At 49.5% G+C, this 25,593-nt stretch overlaps 1 protein-coding gene across 1 annotated transcript in view; it reads left to right on the top strand.

Moving 5' to 3' along the window:
* The window catches only part of FADS2 (fatty acid desaturase 2), a 35,377-nt gene extending 10,016 nt beyond the window's left edge, over positions 1-25,361 (top strand). Inside the window, exons 3-12 of the mRNA XM_084772615.1 lie at positions 2,689-2,886; positions 2,991-3,092; positions 8,126-8,251; positions 17,433-17,493; positions 17,754-17,830; positions 21,545-21,642; positions 21,806-21,902; positions 22,614-22,693; positions 23,363-23,488; positions 23,821-25,361. Coding sequence (XP_084628741.1) covers positions 2,689-2,886; positions 2,991-3,092; positions 8,126-8,251; positions 17,433-17,493; positions 17,754-17,830; positions 21,545-21,642; positions 21,806-21,902; positions 22,614-22,693; positions 23,363-23,488; positions 23,821-23,872 — 1,017 coding nt within the window. The 3' untranslated portion in view covers positions 23,873-25,361. The remainder of the gene's footprint in view (positions 1-2,688; positions 2,887-2,990; positions 3,093-8,125; positions 8,252-17,432; positions 17,494-17,753; positions 17,831-21,544; positions 21,643-21,805; positions 21,903-22,613; positions 22,694-23,362; positions 23,489-23,820) is intronic.
* Positions 25,362-25,593: the final 232 nt, after the last annotated feature.

A 25,593-nucleotide genomic window follows, 5' to 3' on the forward strand; every position in this document is an offset into this window, starting at 1 on the left:
ACTATGTGTGGCCTTGGTGCCAGCAGGAGAGGGTGGGCTGCCATCACCTCTGCCTGTCCTAGAGATGGCATTTCTGACTGCCATCCAGGACAGAGAAGTTTCCTGGGGAGAACCAGACCAGGCTGGCCCCTCCTGCTCTCTTCCTGAGCTGGAGTAATTCTTTACTAGCCTGTACCTCAGGCCTCAGCAAAGGCATGTAGGGCACAGGCTCTTTCGTGGCCTGGATTCTCTCTCGGTCCTCCCTGGCCGCTGTGCTCAACACTCACCAAGGCCTCTCTGGCATCTTCGGGGCTCATGAGCAGGACCCCATTCTGCACCTGCACCGTCAGAAGGCGTGGAGTTCAGTGGCATGCACGAGCATTTGCCCTCTTGCAAAACCATCTCCACAGCCCAGTTCTAGAATGCCTATATCATCTCCAGCTGACATGCTGTACCTCAACGCTACCTCCTTACTCCCTTCAGCCCCTGCCGAATACCATTCTATAGTCTCTAAGTGCTTGACTCCTCTAGCAGATAAATGTGATAATACAGATAATATACAGATATAGATAATACTGTATTTGTCCTTTACAAAATGTTATTAGTGTATATTTTCATTGCTTTTTATTTTCTTTGTTGTTTTGATAACAGGGTCTCATGTAGCCCAGGCTAGCCTTGAACTCCCAATCCTCCTGCTTTTCCTGTCTCAAGTGTGGGATGGCAGGTGTGCGCTACCACATCTGGCAGCTGGTGTATACTGTTTGTACAGAATCATGGGTTTCGTTCCAATATCTTCATGCAAACATTTATCCTTTTATAACTGGCCTATTTCATTTAGCATCAACTTCCTTCATTATAGGACACATGTTGTAGCAATTTTCCTTTGTTTTAAAGGCTGAACAGCCTGTTATATGCATAGAACACAATCAGGCACACTCAACCTGCAGCCTAAAATTGTGTGTGTGTGTGTGTGTGTGTGTGTGTGTGTGTTGTAACTTAAATCAGAAAATCTTCTCAAGTATGGACTTTGCAGATGCTAATGTCAAAAGGTTAGATACACCTGGAACTTAGCCCCTCATGCATCATTGGATAGGTGGGTTGTTTCTCCTCAAAAAAAAAAAAAAGTGATGTGTCTGTGTAGTGTGTGTGTGTGTGTGTGTGAGAGAGAGGGAGAGAGAGAGAGAGAGAGAGAGAGAGAGAGAGAGAGAGAGAGAGAGAGAGAGGCTGTACCTGACTGTACATGCAGGTGACCACGGAGGCCAAAGAGGGCATCAGATCCCCCAGAGCTGGAATCACAGGCAGCTGTGAGTGGCCGGACTTGGGTACAGAGCTTCTGTCCTCTGTGAGAGCTGCAGTCACTCTTAAACATCACGTCATCTCTCCAGCTCCTGCTTCTATTGTTTGTCTATTGTAAATAATGCTTCTGAGAACACTGGTGTCGAAGATACAAGATGATGATGATGATGATGATGATGATGATGATGATGATGATGATGACGATGACGACGACGACGACAGAGGTCATAGGAGGCCATTTTCATACACATATACTTGTGTATATACCGTGTACTTAGAGCATATTGTCCCGTACCCCTCCACTTTCCTCCTAACCCCTCCTTCTACCACCTTTAGCCCCTTAAATTTTTTAACCTTTTTTTAAAAAGATGTATTTATTTATTTAGTATACAGTGTTCTGCCCACATGGATGCCTGCACACCAGAAGGGGACACCAGATCTTATTATAGATGGTTGTGAGCCACCATGTGGTTGCCGGGAATTAAACTCAGGACCTTTGGGAGAGCAGCCAGTGCTCTAATCCTCTGAGCCAACTCTCCAGCCCTTAACCTTTATTTTTATTTTATGTGTTTGAATGTTCTGCCTGCATGTAGTCTGTGCATCACATGCATGCACTATGCATGCAGTACCCTTGGAGGCCAGAAGAGGGTGTTGGATGACCCTGGGACTGGAGTTACAGACAATTGAAAGACACCATCTGTATGCTGGGAATTGAACCCTGGGCCTATGCAAGGGTAGCCAGTGCTTTAACTGCTGAACCATCTCTCCCACGCTGTTAGTCCCTCTTGTCCCTCTGTCCCTCTTGTCCCTCTTGTCCCCCACAGCTGCACTTCTAGTTTAGTGTCATCTGTACACATAAGATGTTATATTTCTGGTTGTTGATTTGTTTTTTTTTTAATGATGTGGGTTTTGTTTTTGTTTTTGTTTTTTAAAGATTTACTTATTATCTATACAATTCTCTGCCTGTGTTTACACCTGCAGGCCAGAAGAGGACATCAGATCACATCATAAATGGTTGTGAACCACCATGTGGTTGCTGGGAATTGAACTCAGGACCTCTGGAAGAGCAGTCAGTGCTCTTCACCACTGAGCCACCATCTCTCCAGCCCCATATTTCTGTTTTGAAAGATGTTATATTTCTATATAGTCTACAAAGACATGGCGTAGTTGTCTTTCTAAGACTGACTTAATTCACTTAGCAGACTGAAAGCACATGCTTTTTGAGTGCAGCTTTTCTTCTGCCACTTACCCAGCGGCAACGTGCCTATAAGTAATGGTGGTCATTGCAGCACCTGGTGGCTGAGCTCACGCAGGTCCGAGGTGCTTGCCACGGCTGTAGTGTGTACTGGGCTCAAACACACGTCCCCTTGGAGGGTCTAGAGGCTGACGCTCTTCTGTGTCCTTGCTCAACAGTCTCAGATCACCGAGGACTTCCGGGCCCTGAAGAAGACTGCTGAGGACATGAACCTGTTCAAAACCAACCACCTGTTCTTCTTTCTCCTCTTGTCCCACATCATCGTCATGGAAAGCATCGCCTGGTTCATTCTCTCGTACTTTGGCAATGGCTGGATTCCAACCCTCATCACCGCCTTCGTCCTTGCTACCTCTCAGGTGAGGCCTGACATCTTTGACCATCATTTGTATATCCCCACCCCTCAGATTCCTCATGGCTATTTGCCAGTACCGCAATGACATTCACAGCCTTCTTTCCCCAGGCCCAAGCTGGATGGCTGCAACATGACTATGGCCACCTTTCTGTCTATAAGAAGTCCATATGGAACCACATTGTCCACAAGTTCGTCATTGGCCACTTAAAGGTAAGCATTGGGGTGAAAGGTGATGGCTCAGTCAGTAAATTTCTTAGGAGAGCCTGAGTTTGATACCTAGAGCACATGAAAAATGCTGGTCATGGTGTTGCATGCTCATCATCCCAGCACTGGGGAGGCAGAGACAGGAGGAGCCACAGGGTTCACTGGCCAGGCAGTATGGACCACTTGCTGAGCTCTAAACCAATGAGAGGCTCTGCCTCAAAGGAGGTGGACAGTGTTCCTGGGGATGCTACCTAAGATGGTCCAGCCTCCATGTGCATTGCATACATATAGTCCTCCCCTCCAACATCAGGCTGCACACTCATGGAAAACGAAGCTGGGGAGACTTGGTGCTCAAGAGATGGCTCAGTGGTTAAGAGCAGCAGGTGCTCTTTCAGAAGAGCTGGATTCAATCCCCAGCACCAGCATGGCAGCTCACAACTGTCTGTAACCGCAGAGGATAGGACAGGCTCATACATACATGCAGGCAAAACAAATGCACATGAAATCATTTTTTAAAAGAAGGAAGGAAGAGAGGGAGGAAAGAAGGAAGAAAGGAAGAAAGAAAAAAGAGAAAGGAAGAAAGAAAGAAAGAAAGAGGTGCTGGGGGATGGAGAGGGGTCTATCAGCAGCCTGGGTGACCATCCCATTGGATTAACTCTATAAATAGAAAATATCCAATGTTTAAAAATGCATGGAATTCGCCTTGTCCACCTCGCAGCTTAGCAACAGAAGGCACTGCAAGGTGTTAGTAGGAAAATGGTCTTGGCTTGCTGCCACAGAATCCAAAGCCATTGTAAATCTGGAATTGCAGATCGCCTCTACTGTCATTTTAGATAGGCCCTTAGAACGTGACGTCAAACTATGTAATACTTAACTAAATCAAAGAGCAAGTTGTTTAAAATGCTCACACAAGTCACATGATGCCGTGACCCACAGAGAGAAGTGTTACAGGCAGCAAGTCCATAAAGCCAAGCTCGCCAGTGACCTTGAGCTGATCTGATTTATGTCACTTCTACTTGGGAAACCATTTCTTGCCAACTGTATGCATCACTCGACGTCGCTGTAAGAAGACGTTACCAGACGTAAACAATGTAGGAGAGGGAGGACTTCTTTTAGTAGCTTATGGTTTCAAAAGTGTCACTCCATGGTCAGCTCTGGTAACTGTGGGCCTATGGTGACCCTGCGGGGAGGAGCATGTGACAGAAGCTGTTTAGCTCAAGGCAAGCAGGCAGGAGACTTGGAGGAAGAAAGGGACCAGGGGAGCAGACAAAAACCTTCAAAGGTGTGCCCCCTTCTATTAATTTACTTCCTCCATCTCCTCAAGTCCCTACCATTTACTGAAACAGCTCCATCGGCGTGGGACTGCAGATTCAACCTGCGAGTTTATGGTGATCTGACATACTCAAACCTTAACACACTCCTTCAAGCAAATCCCACAGTCAGTCCATCCCAATAGCATCCACTTGCTTCCTCAGAAAAGCCGGGTCCCTAAGACTTCCACCCTCCTGTCCTCAGCCGCATCCAGGTTAAATATCTCCACTTTGTAGCCATGACCCTACTGCACCCTTGGTTTGTCAGCTTGGATTGTGGGAGCCAGCGGGGATCGGCTCAGCGGTTCCCAGCTATCGGTTCGCTCGACCCTGAGGCTCAGAGGGCTGGGAACCTGGACTCTGTCCAGAACCTCAGGAGGGGATCCACACAAGTGCTTTGTTTCCTTCTGCACTGTCCTCCGTGGCACAAAATCCTCCTCTGTATAGGAAAGAAACATTTTGCCCACTACCCCCTGCTCTCCCCATGCCATGAACAAAGATGAATTGTGTCCTGTTTACAGGTTCTGGCAGGATCTTAAGGGCCTTTCCTGCCCCCAAGACCTTGAGTTCTTGATGGATAACTTGGAACACAGCTCTTACATCAGACAGACAAGGGCAGGACAGAGAGCTGGCTTCCCTATAGAGCCTCTGCTTATGAAATGTAGAACTCTGGGGGCTGGGGATATAGCTCAGTTGGTAAAATGCTTGCTGAGCATCTTGAAGCTCTGGGTTTACCCCCAGCACCATATAGACTGGGTGTGGTGGTGCACACTGGTGATCTCAGCACTCAGGAGGTGGAGGAGGCCACTTACTACATAGCAAGTCCAAGAGCAGGCTGAGCTAAAAGAAACCCTCTCTCAAAACAGACATGTACTCCTATTGTACGTGCTATTGTTCTTTTCTTCCCCCCCCCCCCTTTCTCTCTCTCATGGTCTCACCATGTAGGCCTGACAGATCAAGCTAGCCTCAAAATCACAGAGGTCCACTTGCCTCTGCTTCCTGAGTTCTGGAATTAAAAGCACTCACCACCGTGCCCAGCTTTGATAGACCATTTTAAAAACGATCAATTCTTTAACTCCAGAACACCAAGATATAAAAGGGTCAAAAATGGAAAAGCCTGTTAAAATTTATTTTAAACATAAATATTTTATTCTTATCAAAGAATAAGAAAAATACACTTTATTAAGAAAGAAACTGTTGTGGTGCTGGGGATTGAGGCTAGGTCCTTGCACGTGCTAGCTAAGTGTTCTACCACCAAGCTACGACATTAGTCCTTTTGCTATACTTTCATCTCTGTAAAGTAATTAAAAATATTTAAGTATGTCAAGCTCAGAAAGTGTCTCACCTGAAGACAAGATGAACCCCAAAGAAGGTTTTCAAAGTATTATAGATGTATTTGCCAGGGTGCATACTTTTTCTTTTTCCCCAGGCTATGATATGACTCCCCCAGCTCCGCTAAGGAGTCTTCTCGCCAGGTGTGGTGGTGCACCTTGTGACCCAGTCCTAGTATATGAGAGGCCAAGGCAGTCTGAGCCCAACCTGGCCCAGATCAACACATTGTCTTGGCTCACCACTGCATGCATGCATTCCTCCCCCCCCCCTCCCCCCACCCCCGCCCCTGGTCCAGGCCAGCTTGGAGCAGGCAGCAATTCACTCCTCATTCTGAGAACAGAGAAGGCTTGTTGTTGGTCCTCAGGCAGATGAGCCTTCACTGTGCCCTGGAGGAGGAATTACTGAAGGATAAGTCGGGTTCTGCTTGGTGACGAATGGGAGAGACTCCAAGCAGAGGTTACAGTATAAACAATCAAAATATGATGGCGTCTGGTCCCAAGTCCAGGGAGGGGATGTGCACCCCGCCTCCATGACCCTCGATTCTCACTCCAGGAACATCTCTATGCTGGTGGCCTGTCAGCTGGCTTACTTGCTTTGTATCTTCCTCCTCAGCGCCTCTGGGTCAGGGAGTTTTCCCACTGATGGTTCTCTTGGCACATTTGTTCCTTTCGGCTTCATATGTAAATGAATGACTCCTAAAAGAGTAAAATTAGCCTGGGAGCTTTCTGGCTCAGTCATGTTGCTTTTTGCTATGATTTTTTTTTTTTTAAGCCTGCTGTCTGCAGAGGCCGGAGGTCACTGCAAAGCCCAGGGCTGTTTCTAACTGCAGCCATCCATGTTGCCAGTGTCTAGACGTTGTATTTGTGTGATAGAGTTGGATCATGCAGGAGTTTTTGCTTCAGCTTTTTGAGGAACCTTTCTGCTCTTTTCCATAGTGGCTGGACTAATCTACACCCCCACCAGCGATGAGTAAGTGCCCCTCCCCCCACCTCCAGCAGCATTTGTGGATTTTTTTTTTTCTTGATGGTCACTATTTTGGCAGGGAGGAGATGGAGTCTCTGTAGTGATGATTTGCATTTCCTTTGTTGCTAAGGACGGTGAGTGGTTTTTTTTCATAGACTGGCCATCTGTAGTTACTTCTCTGGCTTCAGCCTCCTAAATTCATCTGTCTACTTCTTGAATGGATTGTTTATTCTCTTGATGTCTCATAGTGCAGCCTTTTCATGCATTCCAGCTATAGCTCTCCCGTCCGGTGAACAGCTGACACAGCTTGTCTCCATTCTGTCTTACTCTTGCTATGGCCTGTCAGAACATGGCTGCCTGGGCCGAGACCTTCAAGTGCCCCCTTTACATTTTCCTCTGGTAGTTCCAGGTGTTACATGAAGGCCTTTGATCCATGGGGAAAGTCTCGATGAAATAGTGGGTCTGGCATACAGTGCCCACAGAGGGCCATTTGCCCACCTTTAAAGTGTCACGTGGAGTAACGTGCAGAACACACACAGTTTATACCTCTGACACCATTTTAGAGCATCTTTATCGCCCACAGATCAAGTCCCCACAAATGTCCAGCCCCTTAGCCACTGTACCCCAGCCCTGTTTCCTCCTCGCTGCTCACTCCTATGCCTGGGCAGCCATCAGCTGCCTTCCACTGGGCTTCACCTGACTGAGATCTTGAGCAGCAGGGTTTGGGGCCTTTGATTTTTCTTTTACTGGCTTCTTTCGCTTTGTGTGGTGGTTCTACGTTCATCTGTGCTTACATCGTGCGTTAGCAGCCTTTGTATTTATGTATTTATTATTTGGGGAAAGGGGCACCCCAGCATGTAAGCAGAGGTCAGCGGACAACTTTCAGGAGTTGGTTCTCTCTTTCCACCATGTGAGTCCTAGGGCTCGAACTCAGGTCGCTGGGTTTCACGGCAGGCACCTTGACTCCCTGAGCCATGTTACCGGCCCAGTCCATTCCTTTTTATAGTTTAGCTAAACCTTGTTGTAAGGTTATAACATTGTATTTTCAGTTGGTGGACATTTGAGTTTTTTCTGTCCTAGTTGTTTTTGAGAATCCTTCTTTGAGAGAGAGAGAGAGAGAGAGAGAGAGATGCTAATTTCCCTGGTAGAGATAATTTTACTGTTTCTGAAGCCCCTTTCCCTTGCTCAGTCCTGGGGAAACTGAGGCCGGAGAATTGCCTTGACATCTTTGAGAACTGACCAGTACCCTGGATTCAGAAGGGCAGGGTTATAGTCTGATTTCGAGTTTCGAGGGATTCCAGGCACACACGAACTCCATGTGTGATGGAGAAGCCAGCCATGGCTGTTGGAGGTACAAGGACCTGGTTCCCATCGGGAACCCAGCTCAAGGACCCATCATCCTCTGGGACTCACCTAGCTCCTCTTCCCTTACAGGGTGCCTCCGCCAACTGGTGGAACCATCGACACTTCCAGCACCACGCCAAGCCCAACATCTTCCACAAGGACCCGGACATAAAGAGCCTGCACGTGTTTGTCCTCGGCGAGTGGCAGCCCCTTGAGGTACGAGTGAGAGGATGGCGTTGACAAGGAGGTGTCCTGGGAGGAGGGAAGGTATTCTAGAGAGTCAGCATTCAACCAGGACATCAGCACCAGAACCCTCACCTAGTCACCCCGAGTTACCCCAGCTGTAGTCTACCGGCTTTCCTTGAGCGTTGTGGACACAGAGCCTCAGGAGCAGACGTGTGTGTCCCTCCTGCCCACAAGAAGCTGGGTCAGATTATTCAAGAAGGCAAACTTCTAGGCCTCAAGGATGGGTCCAGTGTGCAGGAAGTGTTATCTGGAGAATGGCATATTGTTCAAGCTGCCCCCGCCAGCAGCTGACAAAGCATGGCTCGACCAGACAGGAAGTGATAGCAAGGTCAGGGGTCCGGCCACTGACTGGTTAGTCCAGGACGAACCTTCAGACCTGTAACTGCTGGTTCACTCCCTTCTGTTTACCCACATTTATTTTACATCATTTTATTTTTTTATTATAAATATGGGAGCTATTTGGTACAAACATTGAAACCGTATAGAAATGTATATTCAGTATCCTTAACTCCGCCACCTCTTGGCCTCAAGTTTAATGGACCACTGTTACTAAGATGCTTTTTAAGTGCCTGCCACTAAGCCCTGACTCCAGCACTCAAAGTCTTCTCTCTCTCTCTCTCTCTCTCTCTCTCTCTCTCTCTCTCTCTCTCTCTCTCTGTGTGTGTGTGTGTGTGTGTGTGTGTGAACATGCATACATCTTTTTCTTTTCTTCTCCTCTTTCTCTTTCTTCTTCTTTTTGTTTTTGTTTGGTTGGTTGCTTTTTTTTTTTTTTTTGACCGAGTTTCTCTGTGTAATAGTTCTATCTGTCCTGGATTCACTTTGTAGACCAGGCTGGTCTTGAACTCACAGCAATCCTCTTGCCTCTGCCTCCCGAGTGCTGGGATAAAAGGTGTGGGCCAGGATAAAAGGCATGAACCTCGATGCCAGGCCCGCTCACTACTTCTCTTAATGTGGTCCTTGTTCCAGGAGTTCAGGGACATTGGTCTCACCCATCTTGGGGGCTGTGTAGTATTGCATTCATTTTGTATAAAACGGCATGATACACATTATTTCACTTGACCGTGCAAATGATGTTAATTTCCCTCTTCAGGGGAAATGTTGGGCTTCAAACTCAGTGCCCACCTCACGCCAAGCACGTGCTCTGCCCCTGAGCTCTTTAGTTTTCTCCTGTGATTCTGCACCTAGTCACTTACTTTTCTTTTAATAAAAGCGCACCCTGTCAGGCATAGCTATGGGGTCAGCACTGAGGACATGGAGGCAGGAGGATTTCAAATTCTAGCTTAACTTGGTCTAGATAATGAGACTTTTGTCAAAAACAAAATAAAAGGCCATTGAGGTGGCTCAGTGCATAAAGGCGCTTGCTGCCAAGCCTGATAATCTGTTTGATCCCTGGGACCCACATGATCATGGAAGGAAGGAACCAAACCCCTAAATTATCCTCCGACCTCTGCATATGCACTGTGCACACGCCTGCATGCGCGCGCGCGCACACACACACACACACACACACACACACACACACACGGACATAAATGGGGAAATTTAAAGAATACTAATTTAAGAAATAATAAAGTAGGGCTGGAGAGGTGACTCAGAAGTTAAAGATACTGGCTGCTCTCTTAGAGGTCCCAGGTTTGAGTCCTAGCATCTGCACAAGGCAGCTCACTACCATCGGTAGGTACACCCTTTCTGGCCTCTCCAGGCATGCAAGTAGTACACAGGCAGAATATCCAAACACACAGCTAAACAAATAGTAAGTAAAATAAGGCACATTCAACGCATTTAAAGAGTGTGATCAGTAGGGCTCGGTGGTGGCGCACGCCTGTAATCCCAGCACTCGGGAGGCAGAGGCAGGCAGGTCACTGTGAGTTCCAGGCCAGTCTGGGGTCTACAAAGCGAGTCCAGGACAGCCAGGGCTACACAGAGAAACCCTGACTCAAAACAAACAAAACAAAAAAAGAATGTGACCAATCTAGGTGTGGTTGTGGACACCTGTCATCTCAGACATCAGGAAACTGAGATAACTGAACTATTGTGAGTTTGAGGCCAGCCTCGTCTACATAACAAGATACTGTCTGTTAAGGAGGGGAGCAGAAATCATTGTTCTATACTTTTTAAAAACTAGACCCTCTATATTTGGGTTTAATTTATAAAAAAAAGGACAGAAGGAAGAGAAAGGAGCTATCCATGTTTGTGTCTTGGAAATACACTGAGGATGGACACAAGACAAGCTGTGGGTGTAGCTCAGTGGTGGAGTCCTTGCCTAGCACACTTAAGGCCTTGGGTACAATCCCAGCATCGTGATGAAAGATTACAGTTCTTGGCAGAACACAGCCTCAAAAAAAACCCAAAACAAACAAACAAAAAACAGTCATGGAAGGATACAAACTTACCCTCAGTAAACAGGGTCATAAAAGGAGTATCCTAGCTGTGATGGCATCCAAGCCTTGTAACATGGACAAGAGAGAGCCTGTCCACCTCAGTTCTGCCTTGTAGCCCTGTCTGAGCCAAGATGCCCAGGACCTTGGCCATAATTCTGAACTTTGGCTAGGCAGGGATTTCATTTTCTGCCCAACACCTGTCTTTGTTTCTCTACTGGGAATCAGATTGTTAGCTTTGTTAGAACTGTTTGGATAGGAGAGTTAATTAGCTAGAGGCCTTCTGATAACTGAGGACAAAGGTGTCCTTAACGTCTGTAGTAAAGCCGTTGGCTGATCTCACCATCCGGCCCTGAGTCCCTAACAAACGAAAGTCGGGCTTACCAGCTCTTCAGACCAGCCGCACTGCTAGCTGATGAATTCTGTCACTTCTCACTTCTCAAAAGCTGGCTGGCTTTGGGAGGGAGGTTGTGGGAGGCTGCTTGTCCTGTTGAGAGTGGCATTTGAAGATGGAGGCCAGCATCACAGTGTCACCACAGGAAGTCTCCCTTGGGCATTCCGGTGTTCACAAGGGAAAGCCATGTTTTCTGGGTTCCTGATTGAACTGTGTTCAAGGGCCCAGGAGAACATGCTGGCCTGAAAGGAGCCCTGGTCTCTACTTGAGGTGACAACTTGAGTCCAGCACGTCTCAACAGAGCCTCAAACATCTCAGTGGCCATGCCTCGGGGGGGCTTGAGCCTCCATTCCAGGCTCCCCGAGCTGATGCCTGAAAAGGCCTTCATCTCAGTGCAGATGACTAGAGCAGAACAGCCACCTGGGCAGTCGATTCACAGAAATGTTACGAGCAGTCTTCCACCATCTGGTCACGTTTATGACTTCCGGGAGGGTGCCCTTAGTTTTATGTGTCGATATGCACTCAGCTTGTCTCCTGTGTGTTCTTTTCGGTGTAGCAAAGTTCCCCACACATAGTATTTTTTTCAGTGTTTTATGGCTTCGATCCTCAGCTTTTAGCCGGGGGCAAGTTTTTACACTGATGCATTCATTTGTGTGTGGTCTACCTGCGTGGGTACGGACCACGGCGTGAACTCAGAGGACCGCTTGTAGGAGTCGGTTCTAATCTTTGACCATGTGGGTTCTGGGGATGTAACTGGGTTTATCAGTCTTGGCAGCGAGGGCCTTCAGCCTCTGAGCCATTTCACTGGCTCTCAGTTTGTAACTTTTCCCCAGTAGGATTCGAATGTGAAATGGTCTGTTTTGTATACTCTCTGGAGTCAGTCAGTGTCCTCAGCCACTAAGGGGCTCAATTGCCTTTCCTAGACAACAGAGGGTGAGCTCTCCTACACCCCTGTGTCTGCTCTAGACTGTCGGCCATCCCTCAGGACGCTGGCTGTGTGACTGGGACAAAGCTTCCTGCTTTGCATACTAGCTCATGCATGCTCCTTTTTAACTGTGCAGTTGATGGCTGCCTCGTCATACCCAGGTAATAGCCCCTGTGGCTATTTCATAATTCTAGCTTTTCCTTTGGTTTTACTGCCCTGGGAAAGCAAGCAACCAACCAATCAGTCAGTCAGTTTATACTCTTACAAATGAGGAGGCCAACGTCCTCTCTCTCCCCACACTATTCTGTTATTTCTGCTTGGGGTTTCAATGCTGGGCGGGAACTCTCAGACTGATTAAACTGTGGTATATGCAACAGTCTTGTTTGCTGCCCCCGCCCCCGCCCACCTTTGCCATGTCCCTGTCCCCACAGTGAGGTCAATATGCTCCTAGAAGTGAGAGCATGCCAGCTTCCTTCTACACTCACCTTGGACGTACCCCGACTTTCTACCTGCCTCCTTGCTTCCATCAAACCTCAGGCCCCACCCCACACCCTAGGACATATGTGTCCCTCTTCATGGGGACTTGGATAGGCATCTTGCATCCTGCCAGTACCTGCTGTGGTCACGTTGCTCATTGCTCTGTGTATGAGCAGGGAGTTCCCAGAGGCAGCAACTGGCCTTGTGGCAACTCCTGCCAAACCATCCCTCAGCCTCAGCCAGACAAGGAAGGCCCTTGTCATTCCTCAGACGCGTCATCTCACTGAAACATGACCTTGCCCGTGTCTGATGTGTTTATGTATTTGTCCATTTTGTTCTTGCTGCCACAAAATGCCTGACAACAGCCAGTTTAAAGAAGGAAGGGTTTATTAGGACTTAGAGTTAAAGGTGATATGTTCACAGTAGGGAAGGCACGACGGCAGGAAGCTGGCTAGTCTCTGCATCTGCCGTCGATGCCGAGGCTTCCGCTCCGTTTGCTTTCTCTGTTTCAGTCAGTCGAGGACTCCAGGATGTGGAATGATGCTGCCTACAGTTAGGTGGGTCTTCCCACCTCGGTTAGCCTAATGTAGATAATCCCTCGCAGGTGTTCTCAGAGGCTTGTTCCTCAGTGAGTCTAGGGAGCCTGTCAAGTTGATAATCAATAGTCACTGTAGCAGTGCTGTCTCTTAGTGCCCAGTAGCATAGCTTTCATGCTGTACCCTTTCCCCTGCTTGTTCTCATAGTCTCGTGGCCTCTCACGGTGCAAAATGTGGTCAGTCCGCCTTCAGCAGTCTCCACTGTCCTTAACAGTTCCAATACTATTCAAAAGTGTAAGCACAGCGGCTGCTTAAGATCAGCTGTTGCTCTTTCAGAAGACCCAAGTTCAGATTATAGCAAAACATGTTGAGCAACCCACAACTGTTTGTAACTCCGGCTCCAGGGTATCTGACACCCTCTTCTGGCTTCCATGGGTGTCTTCACTCACGCATGCACACACACAGACACACACACATAAAAATGAAAAATACATTTTTTTAAAAGAGTGTAAGTGTAAAGTCTCTTCTGAGACTTGAGCAGCCTCTTCACCGTGATCACCTGTAACATCAGAGCCCAAGGTCCGTACTCCCAACACAGACTGGCACAGGGTAAACGTTCACATCCCCCAGAGGCTGGGCACAACAACCAGGTGGGACTGATAGCCAGCATGGCAAACACCAAAATCTAAAGCTCCATTTGTAGCATCTGGGGATTGTGACAAAATCCTCTGGGCCCCAAAAGAGTGAGGTAGCCTTGCCCCTGCAGCAATGCTGCCTGCAAAACCCCCATCCTCTCTCTCTCTTGAGCTGGCTCCACCTTGTACATAATTTCCTCAGAGAACCTCATAGTCCCTGCTTACAGTCACAGGTACAGCCCCTGTTAGCATTCACAATCACAGCCCCTGTTAGTAGTCACAGTCACAGCCCCTGTTAACAGTCACAGTCACAGCCCCTGTTAGCATTCACAATCACAGCCCCTGTTAGTAGTCACAGCCACAGCCCCTGTTAGTAGTCACAGTTGCAGCCCCTGTGAGCAGTCACAGTTGCAGCCCCTGTGAGCAGTCACAGTTGCAGCTGCTGGTTACAGTCACAGCCCCTGTTAGCAGTCACAGCTGCTGGTTACAGTCACAGGCACAGGCACAGCCCCTGTTTCAGGTTGAGCTTCAGCTACAACTTTTTCTTTGTTCGAGCTCTTCTTCTAATGAACTGCACATTTCTAACAGTCAACCCTACTCTAACACATCTTTTTGTGGCTGTCCCTTCAGAGGCCATTGAGTTGGAGATGGACATGCAAGGCTGTGTCAACACGTCATTTTGTACATGCAGATGTTACTATAACTGATGCTCTGCTTACCATCCCATAGTGCTTTGCATCACTTGAGATCCCTGTGATGTACACATCACACCTCCACTTTGCAGCAAGGATTCCAAAGGCCAGGGAGATTAAGCAGTTTGGTTTAGTGGGAATTGTTTCCAGTGCTAAGTCCCTGCAAGCCCTATGGTTGGGCATCCACAGAGGCTGCCTCTGAGACCTGCCGCTGCCTGGGGTGGGTGGCTTGGCCATGTTAGTGAGTCAGTCTGGGGTGCTGAAAGCACATGTGGGATCCAACAATGCTTGCCAAGGGGAGGCAGCCCCACAGTCTCAGTTATTGCCCACAGTACGCAAATACAACCTTCAAATGGTCTCCCCTCGTGTCATCCCTTCCCATGGTCCTCTAAGAGGGACCTTCCGACCTCTGCCAACCTGAAGATTTTTCTTGGTACTCAGTCTCTGTCTTTGTTAGGGTTACCGTTGTTGTGATGAAACACCATGGCCAAAAGCAAGTTGGAGAGGGTTTAACTTCCACATCATAGTCCATCACTGAAGGAAGTCAGGGCAGGAAGGAACCTGGGGCAGGAGCTGATACAGAGGTCATGGAGGACTGATGTTTACTGGCTTGCTCTTCATGGCTTGCTCAGCCTGCTTTCTTACAGAACTCAGGACCACCTGCCCAGGGATGGCTCTACCCTTAACCTGTTGGGCCCTCCCTTGTCAATCGCTAATTAAGAAAACGTCCTGTAGGCCGATCTTACTAAGGCATCTTCTCAATTGAGTCTCCCTCCTCTCCAGTGACGCTAGCTTGTGTCAAGTTGACATAAAACTAGCCAGCATGACCTCAAGAGGCTGGCTTGGATGTGATGGGACTGGGAGGCTCCCAGGCTGAGAAGGCTGCACCTCCAAGCTGGGCCTGGGGGCCCATTCTCTGGCTTCCGGGAGGAGGTTAGAGCAGGAGCCAGAGGTTGTCCCCATGTCCCCCTGGGCTGCTGCTCTCCTCACTCACCGGACACCTTGAGGGCCGGGTAGGTATCTCTCTTCCCTCTTAGCAGCCTTTCACATCCCCTCCCTTTACTGGGAAACCATCAAAGGCCCCTCTGAGGCTTCCCTGGCTCCAACCTCTCCAAGGCCACGTCAGGCCTGACCCTAATGACAGACTGTGTGTACGCAACATACTTTCTGGGAATGCTTGAGATCCTTGCCAAGGCACAGGAGGCCTTGAAGAACAAAGGGATCATTTCTGGTTGTCCTTCGGCAGGCAGACGTGTGACCATGGCCACTGGCACCATGGGGACAGGCTGAACTTTGTTCTCACCCACACCCCCTTCCTTGTGGGAGCCCATGGACCTCTGCGGTTTTGACACATACTTCCCACTCTGTGTCCTCACTTGGAGGACAAAAGTGCCAGCCTAAGAGTCAACCAAGTTTTCTTCCATTTGTAACTCATTTTACTCTACTGACCCCAGAAAGTATGAAGGAACGTGTTCAAGGAGGGTGACTTAAATCTTTGGGTCTGGAGAGAGAAGGGTGGCACTGTCCCGGAGTCAGTTTGTCATTATGTCCAAGTTCCCATTGGCAATGCTTAATGACCAGTGACTTGGAAGCCAAGCATGCTCAGAGAAGCCTGGGAACCCGCACAGGCTCTGTGTTGTCAAGAAGCAGCAGCTAAGAAGTTTGGGTCTGTTGACCAAGCACAGGCTTAACCCCATCTGCCCTCCCACCCTGCCCAGCACTGCAAGCAAAAAGAGTAGGTAGGTGTTCCTAGATGCATGGTAGTGTTGGTTGGGCTGTTCCCTAGGAGTCAGGACCTGGAATTAAAGGGTTGCTGCTGCTGCTGCTCTGTGTGTGTGTGTGTGTGTGTGTGTGTGTGTGTGTGTGTGTGTGTGATATAACTGTTCTGCCTCCTCATGTGTCTGTATACCGTGTGACTACACAGTGTCCCTAGAGATCAGAAGAGGGCATCAGATCCCTTGAAACTGGGGTTGTGGAAGGTTGTGCGTTACCATGTTGGTACTGTGAACCAAGCCTGGGTCCTCTGGAAGAATTAGTGCTCTTAACAGATTAGCCATCTCTCCAGCCCCTTATGGCCTCCTCTGTCCTGCTGGCTTCCTCATGTATCTAGAACCGCCGAGGAACAGCAATTAGCCTTTAGAAATTACTACAAGATCTCAGAGAAATCCCAGGACAGTGATTGTTAAGGATTCCTGGTCCTTGTTTGGATTCTCCTAGCTGTTAATAGTCTCCAGGGAGAACCCATGTGGAGACCTGGGAGCCTCTGTCCTTCCCAGAAGGGTAGAGGTGGTCCCAAAAGCTCCCTTCTGGGCACCCAGGTGTATGTAAGCTTTTTTATTGTTAGCGTCATGTTGGCCCAAGGGCTAGGTGTGTAGCTCAATGGCAGAGGACTTGCCTAATATTGATTAGGCCTTGAAGTCTATCCCTAGGCCCGCCAAACAAAACCACAGCAGGAGGAAACAACTACCAAGCCTACTTCTTATGGCCTTGGGCAGTAATTAACCCTGAGCCTGAACTTCAGCCCCAACCTAAGGGCCGGCCAAGGCTTTGGCCTCATAGAGCTGGCAGGAATGAAGGCGTTCTAAAGAGATGCGTCTGCCCGCTCCCTTTGCCTCTCGGGCTATTGAACAAGAGTTTAGAAATTGCACAGCGGCGAGAAGGAAAAGGCTGAAGCCTGGTGCCAGCCAGAGGAAAAGCTTGTTTCCCAGAAAAGAGATCTCACACAATTCTGAGAACTTGTCAGACCACCTTGCCTGAAAGATTGGAACAGAGGCAAAGATGGGTCAGTGATGGGCGGGGCCACACCTGGACCAGGCCTGGCTAGTTACATATACCTTTTGCTTTTCGTTTAAACCAAAACTCCATTCTAGGATCTGAAAGATGGGTGAATGTGTGTGTTGGGGGGGTGGTGTCATTGGGGTCTCTTATCTGTTTTTCTCCATTAACACAATTTTTTAATTGCCCAAGGAAATTAGCAGCTGTTGTTAACCTTGTGGAACCCAGATACAGAGAGATGGGAAAGAGAGGCGGTCTCTGCTGAGGAGGATGGTGCATCAAATGGGTTGGATGGAGAGGAAAAGGGGCTGGTGTTTATTCTCTCTCCTCTCTCCTCAGTATGGCAAGAAGAAACTGAAATACCTGCCCTACAACCATCAGCACGAATACTTCTTCCTGAGTGAGTACGGGTGCCCGAGGTCCCCAACACTGCTCTCACCCCAGCATGCCCATCTGTCCCATTTCCTCTCGTACCCTTTTCAAACGGAGAAAATGACAGCAGACCTACTCAAGAGAGGGCTGCCAGCAGTCCGCTTGTGCAAACACCGCTGGACCTTGTTCCCTTCATCGAGGCCCCCAGACCCCTGACCACTAAGCCGCCCTGCAGGTGATGTCACGCTGGCTCCCTCACTTCTGATTGGCCGTCTGTTCTCTCCTCAGTCGGACCGCCGCTGCTCATCCCCATGTACTTCCAGTACCAGATCATCATGACCATGATCAGCCGCAGGGACTGGGTGGTGAGTCAGGTGGTGCTGCCGAGCTGTGGGGAAGCGTGACTAAGGCACTTTACCCCTGGTGTCTCTGTGGGCCTGCGGGTCCCCGGACGTCTACCCCAAAGTCTAGCTGCTTTGTCGCTCCCAGGAAGGGACTGTCCCTGAGGCCACTAGAACCACAGTATGTCAGGTCTAACGACACCCAGCAGTCATTGCCCTTGCAGAGTCCCTTTGATAGTTCCTGATGAGAGGCCAGCACGGCCCATGGGTAGTGGATAACTTCAGCAATAGAAACATATTTCGTCACTCTCTGGAGGCCAGAAGTCTAAAATCAGTTGCCAACAGCCTCGGGCTGAGGTCCATGACTAGTTCCAGGTTCTCCTTATCTCTCTTTTTACATCATCTTCTTTCTAGGCCTTTCTGTATCTGTGTTAGGTGTTTCCCTGGTTTTCTGCTGTGCTTTTGGGTTTGTCTCTGGGTGCAGGTAAACGTGTGGGTGTGCGTGCGGAGGCCGGATGACAACTGTCTGAGTTCCTTTTCTATTGCTGTGACAAGACACCATGACCAAGGCGACTTATAAAAGAAAAGAGTTTATTGGAGGATTGTAGTTTCAGAGGGTGAGAGTCCATGACCACCATGGCAGGGAGCGTGGCAGTGTCTTGAGGCAGAGTGCTAACTGGGAGTGGTATGAACTTTTAAAACTTCAAACCCCACCCCCAGTGACACAGCTCCTGCAAAAGGGCCACACCTCCTCATCTTTCCCAAATACTTTCACCGACTAGGAACCAAGTATTCAAATATATGAGCCTGTGCAAGGGCGTTCTCATTCAAACCACCACAGAGACCTCAGGTGTCCCCTCCTTTGAGGCAGGGTCTTTCACTCGCCTAGAGTTTACAGATTAAGCTAGACTGTCCAGCAAGGCCCAGGATCTGCCTGACTCTGCCTCCCCAGTGCCAGGGTTCCAAGTGTGTGCTATCATGCCCAGATTTTGAATGTAGGTTTTGGGCATTAAAGTTTTAAGCACTTTATCAACTGAGTTGTACTCCCAGCTTTGCTCCTTTCTTAAAGGATGGCACTAGTCCTAGTCCGCTGGGACCCGTCTGAATGGCCTTGTCATTATGAGTCCTAATGGCAAGGACTTTACTTCCAATGACACTGCCTTTTGGGGTGCTGGGGGTTAGAATGTCAGGTCTGAGTTTGGAAAGATGCGTTAGAGTTCTCTGAAGGACCAGAACTGATAGGATGAACATATACACACACACACAAGGAGATTACCGGAATAGCTTACAGGCGGGGGTTGGGGTAGCACAATGGCTGTCTCCTGATAGGAAAGCCAGGAGTCCGGCAGTTGTTCAGCCCACGAGACTGCATGCCTCAGCAGACCCAGTTTGGATAATGAGTCCCAGGGGATTCCTAGAGAGTAGGTTCTAACACCAATGAAGGAACGCTTCAGCCACAGGGTAGACACGCTTGCCAGCCAGAGTGAAGAAGGCAAGCAGGCAGAAAGCAAAAGCTTCATTATTCTGTGATTTCTTTTGGTGGATTCCAGATGAAGTCAGGTTGACAACCAAGATTAGCCATCCCTGAGCCCATGTGTCTATCCCTTAAGGGTGCCTGCAGGGAGGGAGGGAGGCAGGATGCATGGAGGTTCGGGGAGGCAAGCTTGGGTTTACGTAGAGGCACCACTGTGATTTTTGTACAACAGGAGTGTCCAGGGTAGAGTGAGCTCTAATGGGTAGTCACCACAGCAGAGAGCTCGCTGGCATGGAACCATGGTGTTTGCCCTCAGGAGAGAACAGACAAGTGTACAGACCCTTGGTGGGTCTTCTTAGCCATTTAAAATCCCACAAGTGGCTGGGTGTGATAGCCTTTAAACCTTCACCTTTTGGGCTTTCCATACATTTATGTATGTACTTTACCTAACTTTGAGATAGGATATCACTATGTTGCCCAGACTAGCCTTAGACTCAATCTTCCTGCCTCTACTTCCCAAGCCATGCCTGGCCGTGTGTGTGTGTGTGTGTGTGTGTGTGTGTGTGTGTGTGTGTGTGTGTCTGTGTCTGTGTCTCTGTGTGTGTACCACATCCTATGCATATGCACACAATATGCAGACATACATACTTATGCACTGCATTTATGCAATAGATTAAAGTGGGGCAGGGGATGTGGCTCAGTAGCAGAGTGCTTACCTAGCATACATGAGACCCTGAGTTCAAACTCAGGACCAGAAAAATAAAAAATGAAAGTAAGGATAATCAAAGTATGACTAGAGCTTGCTGTGTTTGCTTCTCTTGGCCAAGAGAGCCACCTTGCTAAATCTGAGAGCATGTTTGCTTCAGCAACTCCTAGCTCTTGTAACTGTTTCTACTCCGGCCTTCCTGAGGTGCCCATCCCCTTTCCTACTTGGCTGGCAACACTCTGACCACCTGGAATGGTGCCAGGGACCAGCCTCAATTCCTTGCAATGAACCAAGCACTGAATAGGGCCACTCTTGTCCCCTAAGTTGTTCTGGAATTTTCCATGTCTCCACCATCGATGTAGTTCTGGTTTTGTTCTCCATTTTGTGCCTGAACTAAGACACCAATGGGCCGGATTCTCTTGTCATTTCAAGATCTTTTGTTTTTAATTTCATGTGTATGTGTTTTATCTGCATGCATCTCTGTGCAATGCCTGGTGCCAACACAGGCCAGCATAGGACATCAGGTCACCTGGAAATAGAGGTGCAGGTGGCTGTGAGACTCCATGTGGGCTCTTGGCATTGAACCCGTGTCCTCTGTGAGTGTAGCCATTGCTCTTTACCACTGAACTATCTCTCCAGGCCCTTTGGCGTTTCTTCAGTGCCTCAGAGAGGCCGATCCTTGATGAAATAACCTTCTATATAAGCGTAGGCTGGTTCATGAGCATTCCTGACCCCGAAAACAGTTTATGCAAAGACCCTGAGAGAGCTGGGTCAGGGTGCAGAGGCAAAAGAGCGTCTGGATCCTGCAGATCTCCATGGCCACTTGGCTTACATGGGAGGCTGTTGTAGCAGAGAGATGGGATGCGCAACAGGCCTCTGGTTGCCATGGATGAATGAGGACCATCAACAACAGGAGAGCAAAGGGAGGCTCTGGGTATTGGTCCAGCCAAGACACACAGCTTGAGTGGCAGAGGAAGTGGAGAAACGTGGGTCTCTGTGCAGAATGACTGCTGGCGAGCCTGTGACGGAGGGTGGAGGCTTCCCTGGAGAGCTATCCAAGCTTAAGACCTTGCTACCAACCCCAAGGAGGGGCAGACAAAGTGAGGAGGGGAGAGGGGGACCAAGAAGAGAGTCCAACCTGAGAAGTGACCTAGTCTAGGTTATAGGGAAGGATGTTGTGTATCCCTTGGCCTTTTCCCTCTTCCCCAAAAGGAAGGAAATCCAGGTGCCTGAGCAGGGGCAAGGCTGAAGATGGACAGTGACCCGGCCACCTGTAGGGGGTCTCACATTTAGAATCCGTTGCACCTAATGGCTACCTGTTAGCTAATATCTCATTTCTTTCCTGAAACTCACCATGCAAACTCCATGCAGACAGGTGGTTTGGGCAAGTGTATGAGTGCATGCCCAGTGTCCAACTTCTTAGCAGCCTGCCGTGGTTTCTTCTGAACACCTGTGCCAAGCAGTGTGAGATGAGCTATGTGTGTACATGCCTCTGTGGTCGGGTGTACCATGCCAAGGAGAGTGGAGCAGATTAAGTCTCATCTTGTTTACCCTACAGGACTTGGCCTGGGCCATCAGCTACTATGTTCGTTTCTTCTACACCTACATCCCTTTCTATGGCATCTTGGGAGCCCTGGTTTTCCTCAACTTCATCAGGTACCCCAGCTCTGCTGGTTCACCCTGTGCTTTTGAGAGCACTGACTTTGATGGGGCTGTACCTGCCATGGAGGGTAGGGTAGGCACAGTTGGGTCTGTCCCTGTGTGGCTGCCTGTCCCCCGACACCCTGAGGCTTCGGCACTGAGCTGTGCTGCCTTCTAGGTTCCTGGAGAGCCACTGGTTCGTGTGGGTCACACAGATGAATCATATCGTCATGGAGATTGATCTTGACCACTACCGGGACTGGTTCAGCAGCCAGGTGAGGGAAAGCAAAGGTAGTTACAGGGACCCTGCAGTGCCTGGACCCCTGTACCATGCCTTCATCCAGACTTGACTGCCTCAGTGGTTCTAGGCCTATACAGGCCTTCCCTGTGAGTACTTGATGCCTATTAACAGCCTCAAAGTTAAGCAAGAAAGGGTGGTAGGAAGGTTGGGGGTGTAGCTTACCTAGAATGCATAAAATCTGGGTTTTATCTCTGGTACCCAATAAGCCCAACATGGTAGTCCATACCTATAATCTTAGTACTTGGGAGGTGGAGACAGAAGGATCAGGAGTCCAAGGCCAGAATGAGTTTAAAAAAAAAATCACAGAAGAAAATATGGAGCTGGGTACAGTGGTACACACCTATGATCCCAGTACTTGGGAGGCAGAGGCAGGTGGATCTCTATATTTGAGGCCAGCCTGGTTGGTCTACAAAGCAAGTCCAGGACAGCCAAGGGTACACAGAGAAAACTTTCTGACTTGAAAATCAAAAAACGAAACAAAACAAAACCGGAAAGAAAAAGAAAAGAAGAGGTGGAAAGAATAGTAGGACTCTCAGGGAACCTGGGACGGGTGAGGCTTTCCAGTAGCATGGTATGGCCCAGAGAGTTGTCGCTGAGACCCTGGGTAAGGTGACCTTTATGGAATAAATCTGGGTCCTTTGGTTTTCTTCTTACCCCAGCCACTTCTCCCCTGTCCCCTCTGCAGCTGGCAGCCACCTGCAATGTGGAGCAGTCTTTCTTCAATGACTGGTTCAGCGGGCACCTCAACTTCCAGATTGAGCACCAGTGAGTGCGGCCACACAATGCTGGGGTGTGGCCACCAACCCACAGGGCAAGGGCACCATATCGTATATCCTCTCCTGTTGGCAAGACCACCGCCCCATCCTAGAGCATGGCTGGGTAGGAGAGGGGCTCCAGGACCAGCATGTCCTGGAGGCATTGCAGTCCAGGCTCTGTGCCACATGGCCACCCTGGGGACTGTGGTCCTTCCTGTGCGGCCTTTCTGCAGATACAGAAAGCTCACAAAACCATCCCACAGAAACTGAGGACTAGCTAGATAGTATATCTGGTATCTAGGTGGCCAAAGGACTGTCACTGCTCATTGTTCTTCTTTTCATCCTCCATCTGTTTCTTTCATTTCCCTTTTTTTTTTTTTTTTTTTTTTTTTTAGGTGTTGAACTTACAAGGGTCTTCTGCCTTGGCCTCCCAAATGATGAGACCACAGGCATTAGCCATGATGCTCAGCTTTGTTTCTTTCTGGCTTTCAAGAATGCCCCTGCTCAGAAATTGCCCCTGTAGATACCACTAGTAGCATCTGCAGGCAGTTGATAGGAGCCACATAGTCTTGTCCTGGCTGCAGATAGGGCCTCAGAGCTGCCTGCCTCCCTGGGATGTAGGACGAGGTGGAGAACATGGTTCCTGTGTGGTACTCACTCTGCCCACCTGGTCCTGCAGCCTCTTCCCCACCATGCCTCGGCACAACTTGCACAAGATTGCCCCACTGGTGAAGTCTCTCTGCGCCAAGCATGGAATCGAGTACCAGGAAAAGCCGCTACTGAGGGCCCTGCTGGACATTGTGAGGTGAGGGATGGTCTTAACCAGGGCTGGGGCACTGGGGCACTGGAAGGGACCAGAAATGAGGTGTAGCTGAGGAGGCGAGAGGTACGTGGCTGGGCTTATTTACAGTAGACACCCTAGCTCACAGTGGGGACTACTGACCTCTGGTCCCCCCGGGGCTGGAAGAAGACCTCTCTCCTTGCCCTGTGGTAAGTGGCAAGCCCTGGTCAGTAGCTGAGAGGAAGTACCTGCCATCCCCCAGCATGACTTCCTGCATGAGCCACTGCCTGGATGCCTTGGCCTCTTTCCATACTGGTTCCTAAGCCCTGATCCTCTCTCTCTCTCTCTCTTTGCAGTTCCCTGAAGAAGTCTGGGGAGCTGTGGCTGGATGCATACCTCCATAAGTGAAGCAGCAGTCCTCGGGGCATCCTCCAGGAAGGGGCACAGTTGGGGTGACGGCCAGAGGGAGGGGAGGGCTTTTGTTCTGGAAGGGTTCTCATGAGACTGAAGTGTCTGCAGGCTCACATTCTCCATGCTTGGTCTTTTCATCCTTTCTTCTTGTTCTCTCCCACCCCACCCCACCCCCATTTATCCTATCCATTATGGGGTTCCCTCTCTGTCAACTCTACCCTGTCCCCTCTGCCTCCCAGTCACTTCACCCAAAGAGTGGGAGAGAGGTGGCTGTAGCAAGTGGTTACATCTCTGCCTCTCACTTCTGCACCTAAGGATCCCTGGTATATGACTCTGCTCCTTGTGGCCTAGCCACAGGCCCCAGGCCCCACCCCCTTCTGTCCCACAGACACTCGGGGGGTCTGTGGAGCAGGGTCCAGGACTTGGCTCTACACTCCCTGCTGGCCTTACGGTCTGGTCATTTGGGTGAAGACGTGCTTTGTGTTCTGGGTCTCCTTCCCATGGCTGGGATCGGTACCCAGGGTCTCCCTCCAGCTGCCCAGGGCCAGCACAGACCTTGAGGCCCAAGGAGAAGCCCTCCCATCCCCACCCTCACAGCTCCAGGCCCGGGGACTTGTGTGGGTTCTATTTCACTATCTACCCAGCTCCAGAGACCAAAGGGAGTGTTCCTTGAATGGGTTCTGCAGAGGCAGTGGCCAGGCTGAAAGAGGGACTGGCCAACCTGGAGCCTTAACCTTTCCCACTCCAGCCAGATGCCTCTTCGTGGAAAGGCCCGGGATTCTAGAGGGATCAGACCATTTTCCAAATCCTTTGGCCAGCCCCTGATACATGGTCTTGGACCTTGTAGGAGAGCCCCTGAGCAGCTCTCCCCAGAACAGAGCTGCCAGTCTGGCCAGCACTTGGCCTCTCACTGGTTCTCCCCTATTTTTTACAGATTTGTCTGTCTGTTCGTTTTTAGCTGTTGTGTTAATGTTTCCTACAGAATGCTTTTTGATAGGAGGGTAACAGAGGGCTGGCTGGGCTTTAGGACAATCTACCTTTACCAGATGTCCCTTGCCAGGCTTCCCTGAGTCCCTTTAGGTAGAGCTAGGCTTTGCCATTAAGGCCACAGTATAAGCTGTGGCTTGAGGCTGCTGCTATCAGGAGGGCAGAGAAACAGGGTGGGGTGGGTTGCCTCAAGAGGGCCACTGGGGGTACCCAGGAGTGTAGAAGAAGGGGACGCCGGGGAGGCTGAGGGCATAAGGGAAGTGTGAGGGTGGGTGGGAGGGGACCCACACTGTGTCATTCTGAGATCTAACTGGACTAACCAATATTTAAATTGGAGGAAGAGGTTGGGCCTGCACTGGGGAAACCCTCTAGGAGCCCCCCCAAGCGAGACCAGCTGGTGTTACTCCAGAGGCAGGGAACCCATAACGACCTGTTAGTAATTTGTATCATATTGTTCCCCACCTCTACTTTTTTGGGAAATAAAAGAAAAGTAATTTTATTCTGTCTTGCCTGTAGCTCAGTAAGACCAATGGATGGCTAGTATTCATATATGCTAATGTCACGGATGTGGTGATGCAGGGTCTGGGAAGGAGGGAGGGAGGCGCTGCCGGACAGGAGAAAGGCCTAACTGTTAAGGCAAGTAGCAAACAGAACACTGGTCCTCTCTAGGAGAAAGCGAAGGTTCTGGAGACCGAACCTGTGGTGTTGTGCCCATGTGGAGGCTTGTTGAG

The sequence above is a fragment of the Acomys minous genome, assembly GCF_964271855.1.
Source record: "Acomys minous genome assembly, chromosome: 2".
Lineage (NCBI taxonomy): Eukaryota > Metazoa > Chordata > Mammalia > Rodentia > Muridae > Acomys > Acomys minous.